Below are 11,131 nucleotides of genomic sequence, written 5' to 3' on the forward strand. Positions count from 1 at the left end.
GCTGCCCTCTGGTGGTCAGTGTGCTCCCACAGGGGGAGTCCCACTTAGCCAGAAGCCAGGCTCACATCTGGTGAGTACAGCGGCAGTGGTGGGAGCCTCTCCTGCCTCCGCAGCAGTGCTAAGGATTCCCGGACTCTGAGAGGGTGCAGGATGGGCTGAGGGACACCCCCTCTCCCCCAGTGCACGAATGTCATGCACCAGGCCTCTAGTATATACATAATTTACTTCAGAGAGAAGGGAGAGGGAGAGAGAGTTAGAAACATCAATGATGAGAGAGAATCACTGATCGGCTGCCTCCTGTATGCCCCATACTGGGGATCAAGCCTGCAAACCAGGCATGTGCCCCAAATTGAACTGTGACCTCCTGGTTCATAGATTGACACTCAACCACTGAGCCGTGCCTGCTGGGCTGGAATATATATATTTTTAATGAAAGCCTACTATCCATAAAGCCATAAAGCCCCAACACGCAATGGCTATGCTTATGAACAAGAAAAACCAAGTAAAGACGCTATCTACATTTACCTACTCTGGTCCCAATTGGCTGCAAACAGCAGGAGAATCTTCCTGCCATAGTGGTCGCGGTTTTCCAGCACTCCAGGGAACCCGTCGATGAGCGCCCTCTTAATGCCAGGGTCATCGGCCTTGAAGTTTTTGAACATGTCCAGGTTTAGCTGGCGGTACTGGAAGTACTGGGCCAGGAGTCTAAAGGCATCTGCTTGGTGAAACTTCCTGGCTCGGAGAAATCTCAGGATGAAGGCATCATCTGTACGTAAAAATCCAATGTCAGGCCTGGTGATGATCATGTCCCTGACTTGCTGAATATCCTGGTGTAAAATATCTGGGTTTTCATTCAGTTCCAGGCGAGCTTTCTCTATAGTCTCTGGACTGAGTCCAGCCTGTAAATGGGTCATCTTGGCCAAATCTCCTTTCCAAGTGCTTAATTGCTGATATTTGGGAAGAAGAGAAACTGGTCCCATTCACGTGATGGTCTGCTGGAACCCTGGCCCGCTCCACAGTTGTTTTACGACCAGGCTGCCACCGAAACAGACAGAGCAAGGGTCTTCGTTCTGTGCCTGGGAAACAGCAGGACATCCAGGTCCTATGTGGTGGCAGCGCTCCAAAAGGGAAGCAGAAGCGAGGCCATTGCCACTGCAAAACAAGAGAAACAAAACAGAGACGATGGGCGAGTGAATGGATCTGAGATAGAAAAGCAGTGAATTCTGCTTCCGGTCTGATTAGATTAGGTATCCAATGAACAAAGGGTAAATTACCTTCACAAAGGGTCTATTTGGCATAATTTTATTGACAAACTGAACGCATAATATGCAAGTGTTTGAAATATGTTCGGGAATTTTTTTTAGTTACACTGACTAGTTAACATAATAGTATGCAGTCGGATTAGTAACAGATTGCACTTTTATTAATTGCCCTGAGAGAGAGTAAGAGGAAAGATGCTTTTCTGCTACAGCATGCTTTATGGGGCTATTCACAGGCCCAGCTATGGCAGAGGAATTATGGCTGCTGTACAATTTACTGCTTCCCATCAGCCTCTTTCCTCAAATAGATGTATCTTTCAAAGAAACCCCCTCCCCTACCTTTCTTAAAGGCAGCCATTTCTATCTTAACAATAACAAGGGACTGTTAAAAGTCACCCCATCCTAATTCCAAAGGTACCTAATTACTAGAAACTGAACTAACAACAGTGGGGGATGGGGAGGGAAGGGTAGGCTTATAACTGGAAGCTTGACCTTCAATAATCAAATGCAACAGCATTGGGGAAGGATGCTTACATGTGGACATTTACAAGGGGTGTTATTATTTGTCTTTGTCAAACTTCTGCAGGGAAGGCAAAGGGACTCGAAACTCTATGTTGCCTCCCTACCTAATACAATATCTATATGGGCTTAAAAATGATTCCATTTTATATACATTGTTTGTTGCTCTGAGATATGACTTCAGTCATAACAATTATTATTTTAATCACCTCAGATACATTCTTTATGATTTCTCCACCTAAATGGTATACAGAGAGGCACCCATATCTGTCTCATTTTAAGTATAAATGTTTAAACTCAGACATCTGTTTGGTCTAACCTGGAAGCTCCAAAAATCAGAAGACATAAATGAACTTGGAGGCTTGTATTTTCCCCTTGGTGTTCCTAAGACAACAATGTCTGCAAAAAGAGGCAGAATATTTACTCCCAACCTAATTATTATTGCTAATGCTTTACCATACAAAGTAATTTAAAAGCCAAAATGATTCTTGTGCTTAATTTAGGACTAACAGTACTTTCTTAAGGGAAAAATAATCAACTTACACATTTCTGCTTTATACTGCCTTTGCAAAACAGCACTTAGCTTTGTAATGTGTGGAGACAAGAAATAGAACAGATTCTTGATTCTCACTGATTTTAAGGGAAGGAAAGGAAATAGTAACAGAAAGTAATGCAATGAACTATTCCCAGGACTGGAAGAAACTCAAAATTCATCTAGTTCAATGACCACCTGAGGTTAAAATTCCCTCTCTAATAGCCTCACCACACCCTTTCAAAAAGTTCCCTTGATTGATGTTCCCCTCTTCCAATTCATCCCTACAATCACTGCAATCTATCTTTGACTGCTCTTACCAACCAATAGCCAGGATGATCATGTAATTTATTATTCAAATTTAGATGCTAGGGGGCACTAATGATAATAACACTGGAACAATAGGCATAAACCGGGACAGTTCCAAGCAAACCAAACAGATGGTCACCCTACTAGAGAATGACCTTTCTGTTGCTACGTCCAATAGACAAGTTTCAGTGCCTGTGATGAGTGACCTCTATCAGTATTTGATACTGATGACTTCATTCTTCTTGAAACTCTCCCTTCCTCCCCCTCTTTTCTGTGACTCCACAGACCCTGATTTTTCTCTTAGCCTTCTGTCCTTTCCTGCTGAGTCATCTCTGTGCTCACCTCTTCAAATCAATGTGGTGTTTTCCAGGCTCTTGCCCAGGGTTTGATCATTTTACCTGGATCACTTCAGTCCATCGCTATCTCCTGATCTTCAGGCTATTCAACCGCCTACTAAACACCTCCACTTAGATGGCCCAAACTCAGTATGTTCAAAACTGAACTAATCATAGTTTCTCATTCTTAATTTGCTCTTCCACCTCCGTCCATCTCTCAGTGACTGACATCATCCTCTGTATAGCTTCCCACGCTAGACACCTGGGAGTCAGCTATTATTCCACCCTCTCCCTTACCACCCACTTCCAGACAATCACTTTCATAATATTTCTCAGACCTGACCAATTTTGCCCATCCGTTTTCATTGTCTTTGTTAGACCACATTGCCCCTCACCTGTTTAGCACTGCAACATTCCCACTGTGGTATCCTTGATGCCAGCCTTGCTTTTTCCTAGTCTATTCTCTATATTACAGTTGAAATCTGCTCATGTCACTCCTTGATTGACATCGATCAATAGCTACCAATTATCCTAGGATAAAGCTATGTAACATGGTTTCTAAGACCCTTCATCATCTGGCCCCTATCTGTCACCATCCGATCATGCAGCACACTAAGCCACTGCAGTTTCTTCTTATTGCTGTAGGCCTTGGCCAAGATGCTCTATCTGTCTACAATGACTACTGGTTAACTCCTCTTTTCCCTTCAGGAGTCATCCTGGAGATCATCTTCTCTAGGAGACCCTCAATGATCTTCGGAGGTCATGAGTAGCTCCAAAGCCCCTACCACACCACATGTTACTGCCTCTCCCTCTCTCCCTCTTTTCTCTGAACACCTTGCAGAGAAGAGCTGGGGCTCATCCATCTGTGCATCCTCAATACAGTGGGTGGTACAAAGAGGGTCAGCTTCATGAACAGATCGACTTGGTTGTGTTCATTTCCTATTCTCGGTGCCTAGAACAGTGCCTGACACAGAGTAGGTGCTCAGTAAATATATAGAGAGAATAAATGAATAAAGTACTCAAAATATTATTGCAGTGAGTGAGTAAGTGGTTTCCCCTTTTGTTTAGGAACATCAGGACCCAATGAGGCATTGCAGCTGACTTTTCATTTCCTCTCTCATTTACAAAGTATTTTGCTCCCTGACAGAACCTGCCTGGGCACATTGTCCTTCAAAGAATCACCCCTTGAAGCATTCTGGGTGATGTTCACAGTTCTAAGCCAGGTTGCAAAAACGCTTAGAGCACAAGGCATAGTACTGGCTTGTCCCCTGCAGAAGATTTAAAGATACTGGGAGTAAGTTACTTACTTCACAGTTCAGGGGGCTCAACAATATTTTTGAGATAAATTACTGTGGGTTCAAGGGGAGAGTTGAGGTTGCATTTTTCATGGCCCACTTGCACACAGAGCTGTGCCTCCAATCTATACTATCTGAAATAAATGTGCTTCAATCTGTATCTTTATACTGTGCTCAGCATAAAGATATAGTGGAAGCTTCTGGAGAGATTACCAAACCAGGGTCACTGGGTTTCATGCTTAAGATAAAATAGATATTTTTTTCACTAAAGGAAAATCCTTTATTTCAGAAGTCTGAATAGATTGCTACTTAAATAAATTCAACTGGTAATATTTAAGGCTCTAAAAATGTTATGCAGCATCTTCGATGGACTGTACTCTTTTTTTTTCATGTGGATGAGTTGGTTCTCATTTATCTTTTCTGCATTGGTCAAACAACTATAAAAGGATACATTATACTTGGTTATCACATGAATAGTTTTCTGTCCTGGTGGCATTCATAATAGCTATGATTTATTATTTATTATAACTGTGTTTATCATGTCCCAGGCACTTACATACTCTTCTTTCAGACAGTACATTATTTAATATAGTCAGCATTTCATTTTTTAGATGAGGCATCTGAGGCAAAGAGAGGTTAAATGACTTTCCCAAGGTTACACAGCTACTGAGAAGCAGAAACTGGGTTTATGCCCACGTGATCTTTCTCCAGTCCCACGCTTTTTCACTACTATGTTCTTCTGCCTCTTATATATACCAGCGAGGTTCTAATATTTACTACTTACAATATTTAAGACTTATGTGACCTTCAGAAAGAACTTCCCTCTCAGAGCCCCACTCTCCTTCCTTAAAAAAAAAATCCATTCCAAACCTACCATTCTAGAAACTTACCTACGCCTAAGGGGTTAACAAGACATTGCTAGGTAGCCTAGCACCATCCATTACAAATGTCCAATTACCGTAGGGTCCTCTTTTCTTCATCAGAAGATGACTGAAACTATTTAAACCCTAGCTCTCTATGTCTTTTCCAGCTGTCACATTTTTCCCCCTCTTCCTTTATGTATTTTCATTTGGCTAAAATGCCAGATCAAAGACCCTGCCATTCTATTTGATACTTTGCCATGCCTATCAGAGTGCCAGGCACAACCTGGGCATTGAAATGTGCTTGATAACCAAAAAGAGCACTTTCGGCAGATTTGTGTGCCTCCGAAACTATCTTTCCCATTGCTGAACGGGCCCCCAGTGATTTTTTTTTTTTATTTAGAGGTTGTTCCAAATACATGGAGAATTACTCACCACACCCTCTGAGGAGCCCAAGGTAGAAACTAACTTCTACTTATAATCCATGCTTTTTCTAATGAACTTGAAATTTAGCTGGTGCTATTTTTGTATAAGGGAAAGGAAAGAGTCTCCATATTATGATATTTGAAAGCATGCCATCTGTAGATTCAAAATTCATACTTTATCTCAAGTTTCCATTAGAAAAAAAATCAATTTGCGTATTTCCTTGTTCAGAACTCAGTCTTAATAAGGTGTACATTTGTGAGTATGCACACACACGTCTCTATAAACACACCCCCTAATGCATGTTTATGAACCAAGGAGTTTAGGTTAAAAAGTCATTTCAAAAGTATATTAATTCAGCCCTGGTCAGTTTGGCTCAGTGGATAGAGCGTCAGCCTGTGGATCAAAGGGTCTCCAGTTCGATTCCACAGGAGGCAGCCAATCTATGTGTTTCTCTCACATCAATGTTTCTCTCTATCTTTCCCTCTCTCTTCCACTCTCTCTCAAAATCAATGGAAAAATATCCTTGGGTGAGGGTTAAAAAAAGTATATTAATTCAAATGAAATCTATTTTGGTTATTTTATAATCTATTATTCTCATTTATTTCATTATCTTCAGAAACACATTAAATATAGTGAGGAACAATCAGAATAATAACCATGTCTTGTCTACAATTATGCATGTACGTATGTATTATTTAAAAGCATTTTCTGTCAAACTTTTTCATTGTTTCAATGATCCTGCAATATGTAGAAGAAAGATAATTCCCTGGAAGATGCTGAGGATTATGTGAAATAATCTAAGTAAAAATGCTTTGGAAATGAAGAGCTCCGTCTTATATTTACTGTAATATTCCTATTTATATCATTATTTTGTAGTCTCAAGGTAGACAAAAGGATATTGAGGCCCAGAACAGCTAAGCACTTGGCTTAAAGCAGGATAATGAGCTGTTATTAAGTGTGGGGAAGTGCAAAAAAACAAATATTCATTGAGTACTTGTTATGTGCTTAGGACTTTGATGTTATATGATCTAATCTCTATACCAACCCTTTAAGCTAAGTTATTTAGTAGCTGAAAGGATAAAACTGAGATTTAGATAGTTTAAGTATAGCTGGAAAAACAAAGATTCATACCCAAGCTCACCTGACCCAAAGCCTTGTTCTGTTCATGACCCCACCCTGCCTCTCAGGGTAGGTGCTTTGTCTACACCATCCTGGGTACCAGTGCCCTCGCAATCACTCAGGCACACGGCAGGTACACACCCACACCCCACCAGTCCTAGGAAAGATTACTTAAGAAATGCTATAAAATTGGCCAAATTGGAAGAGGGAAAAGTACATTGTTGTTATGACCAGAAAGAAAAAAAACCTATAAATATTATTTGAAATATGGGAACATCAGTAACTAACTAACAATACTTCAAATATGTGTTACTTCTGGGTGTTCTTAGTAATACAAAGAACAATTTTAAGGACACAGAACTTTAAATTAATACAAATATAAAGTGATAAATTATATCCATGTTTGTTTTATGGGCTTCTCTTATAAGAAAAGGATGAAAAACGAAACTCAGGGATAAAACTTCCCACATGAAGGTCTAGTCAGCTATTTCCACCAGTAACTGTGAACGTTGTTTACACATTTTAAAAACATATTAAAGTAGGTTAACCCTATGGCTGTTCACCTTTCTAAAAACCTCACTTCAAATATTTTCAAATGAATATGAATTTTCCCTCAGGAATGCTGAAATAAACTTTTATACTGAACAAAGTAAAAATAGATGCTGCCGATACTTCTAGACCAAAACTGAAAATCACAGTGACCAAAAATATTTTTTTGAGTACAGCTCTACTTGAAATCGTTCCTGAAAAATGACATGCCCTCTTACTGCCAGTGGTGCCTACGTGTAAATCTTAGAAGCTGGTCAATTACAACATTCTTTAGTGCTGACCAGAAAGGATTTTTTTCCACATGGCGAATTTGGGCTTGTAGGACTTCTCTGCATAAGTGCTGGCAAAGGAACATAAGCCCCGTGCGTAACAAATTGGCCCCCAATCCACTGACTTTCTGTCTACCATTAGTCAACGTGTAGATATGAACTATCTGTACTGGCGTGGGGAGAGTAGTATGGAAAGAAAAAGGGGAGACCTTCAATCATCTGAAAGTGTAGAGGAACCAGAATTTAGCCCCTGGCTCACAGCCAACTTTCCATCACCTTTAGCTCAGCCTTTAGCTCAGTACTTGGGCTTACCCTTGCTATATAAATATTCATTGTGTGGACTCCCTGGGCACCCTTTAAAATAGCAAGTAAACACAGACTCATCTGCTCCCATTTGTTCTTGTTCTTAACAAAGATAAAAAGTAAATTGAAATGAGTTTCATCAGAGTAGAGACTCTGAGAACTTCTAGCCAAATAGGTGCCAGATTAGAATTTGAATATGCTGGGACTCGGATAAAGGAGACCTATTTGGCAGAGGGATTCTAGTGTCCTGAGTTCTGGAACAATCTATAAAACTTCTATTTTTTCATTTGCTTTGGGACAGATAATGCAAAGACAACATGTAAGGAAGGTGTGGGTTTGTCTATTGCCTCACCGTATTAGGTAGAAAAGTTTTCATTTAAAGAAGTCTTCAGACCGGAATGAATTTTTATGTCATTAAATCATCTGCATAAGAAGTCATTGGAAGTCAATGTCCCAATTTTAAAAACACATTAATTGTGCTTCTTGGAAGTATCACTTGAAGGAGAAAAAAGGAAAACACGCAGAAGAATAAACTTTTTTTGAGGAAGAGGATCCAAAGGACTATAAGAAAAGGCAGGGATTGATTACCCAAAGGTGTCTACTAAGTCTACCTGTCCCCTTTTCCACTCTGTTTTTCCCAGCACAGCTATGAGACTCTTCTTCTGGATATGACTGGGCAGATGATAACAGCAGGTATCTGAGTTAAGAAAACTGCCTGGTGAAAGAGAGATGCAGCAGGATGTGTATGGGTGAGGTGGGAGGAAATGGGCTGTTGGTATAACTTTTCCCCCAACCAGAGCTATGATTTCTGAGGGGAGTCCTGACATTCATAATAGCTTCTCCGATCACCCCATTAATTGTTTACACACACTTGCATGCTCTATATATCAACCAATAGCAATAAAGAAAGGAAGGATGGAGGAAGCAAGAGAAGGTAAGAGAGAGAGGAAGGGAGGAGTGAAGGAGGAAATGAAAAGAGAGAATAATCTCTTTTGCTTATTGTATTTTAGACATCAGCCTAGAGTCCTTTCATTAATAGAGTCTGTGATTTGAACCCCTACCTGCCACTCCTCACTGCCACTCATTCCCACGACTTCTCTTCTACTGCCTCCACACTGAATATACTATGTACTTGGCACATAGAAAAGGATGGACCTTTACATGAGACATTTGGACAATAACAAAGGGTGAACTGATGTGATGCTGTTTTAAGGAGAAGAGATGGAGAATGTGTCTGTACAATATCTAAGAATTGGAGATTTGGCTTAAGGGGTCCAGCAAACAAGAGTTGATGATCTCAAACACAATGGGGAAATTCTCGATGGCTCAGAAGTCAGGAAGAAGAAAATCTCAGGGGAAATTAGCCTCCCACACAGAAAACTTCCTCTGTCACATGATAACACAGCCAGAGAAGATATAAGAAAGGCCTGTGGGAGGTAGCAGAGGTAGTGAAGAATAATGAACTTATTACCTGAATAAATGAATATTTTTATTGAGAGGAGAGTGACCAGTTCATTTCCACATCCAGGAAGAATCAAACCAAAGACAAACTACTCTTAAGTAAAAATTAAGCAGAGTTTCCCTAGAGAGATATAACACTTGGGGCTGATGTGAGGGGTTGTAGACTCATAGTAACTCACACTGCATATTCTCCTGAAACAAATTCATTCCAGTGAGATATGGATAAAATGAACCATAACTAAAATAATCAAAATTTGAGGAAAAGGTTGGAATGGGGGGAGGGGATCTTTCTTGGAAATGTTGAGGGCTCTTTCTGGGCTAATTGCATGTGGCCAAGCCTCATGTTTTGCATACCCATTGTGCTGTGTTAACTTCTCTGTCTAAGCCACTGTGTAACGGGAGAGCAGAGAAGATCCCAGGGTGCCTGAGTCCATGTACTAAGGATGGCTGTGCTATGAGGCTTTGTGTAAAGTCGTGAATAGACTTCTTAGGGTCAACAAGATGTCCCTTTGGAAAGCTTGCAGAAATAAGCAGACCTGCCTGTTCTGAAGAGTTGTGATCCCCCCTTTGGGAAAGGAAGGACCTTCCAGCTTTATGCTCCATGCTTCTCAAGGCGTGTGCCCCTCTGTGAGCATGATTCTACCTGCCCCTTAAGGTTCACTCAATTTTAAACCCAAACCAAGAAAACTAGTGAAAACATGTGATGATATTGATCCCGGTAAAATAGACATGTAAACGCCACCCGTGGTCTGGCTTCCCAATGGAGAACCACCAGGAAGCAAGTATCTTCTGGAAGAAATTCTGAGAAAAAAAAATTCACACCAAATACTCTTCTTGAATGTCAAAAGTTACTGTCTACTAAACATGATGCCAAGCTGTTGAAAAAGATCTTTCCTGTTCATCTTTAAATCCATTATGAAGATGAGGAAGGTCTATTATTAAAGCCATGAAAAGGGTAAAATAGCCCTTAATAGAAAAAATAAAAGGGAAGCCAGGGTGGCAGCACTCTATAAAAATGAATAAGCTCAGCATAATATTTCAGTCAGAGAAGGGCTCTGCCTCTGAGGCAGATGCCTGCGAATCTCACCAAAGCAGCATTGTTTTGAAATTTCCCAGCCTCGGGAAATGGTATGAAGCCCAGGGAGACAGTGCATTGGAGGCCTCCGTCTCTGGTTGGTTCGCAGGAGCTACAACTGGCAATGTGCATACCTTTAAAAGTTGCCTGGGCTGACCCATTCTTTGAATACAGGTATGTGAGTTTTAAGACTCTTCTTGGTGGGGGACTTAAGAGATCCTATATACTGTGGATATTACTAATAAAAGGACAGTAACTGCACATAGATGACTGAATTTTCTTCTCTAAAAATCAATATCATCACATGTTTTCACTAGTTTTCTTGGTTTGGGTTTAAAATTGAGTGACCCTTAGAGGCAGGTAGAATCATGCCAATGTTTGGTAGTAAGTAACTTTTGACATTCAAGAAGAGTATTTGGTGTGAATTTTTTTTTCTCAGAATTTCTTCCAGAAGATACTTGCTTCCTGGTGGTTCTCCATTGGGAAGCCAGACCACGGGTGGCGTTTACATGTCTATTTTACCAGGATCAATATCATCACATGTTTTCACTAGTTTTCTTGGTTTGGGTTTAAAATTGAGTGAACCTTAAGGGGCAGGTAGAATCATGCTCACAGAGGGGCACACGCCTTGAGAAGCATGGAGCATAAAGCTGGAAGGTCCTTCCTTTCCCAAAGGGGGGATCACAACTCTTCAGAACAGGCAGGTCTGCTTATTTCTGCAAGCTTTCCAAAGGGACATCTTGTTGACCCTAAGAAGTCTATTCACGACTTTACACAAAGCCTCATAGCACAGCCATCCTTAGTACATGGACTCAGGCAC

At 40.7% G+C, this 11,131-nt stretch overlaps 1 protein-coding gene across 1 annotated transcript in view; it reads right to left on the minus strand.

Moving 5' to 3' along the window:
- The window catches only part of CLVS1 (clavesin 1), a 136,120-nt gene that overhangs the window by 120,899 nt on the left and 4,090 nt on the right, over positions 1-11,131 (minus strand). Inside the window, exon 2 of the mRNA XM_005871638.2 lies at positions 526-1,152. Coding sequence (XP_005871700.1) covers positions 526-980 — 455 coding nt within the window. The 5' untranslated portion in view covers positions 981-1,152. The remainder of the gene's footprint in view (positions 1-525; positions 1,153-11,131) is intronic.

Source organism: Myotis brandtii, unplaced genomic scaffold, assembly GCF_000412655.1.
Source record: "Myotis brandtii unplaced genomic scaffold, ASM41265v1 scaffold351, whole genome shotgun sequence".
Classification (NCBI taxonomy): domain Eukaryota; kingdom Metazoa; phylum Chordata; class Mammalia; order Chiroptera; family Vespertilionidae; genus Myotis; species Myotis brandtii.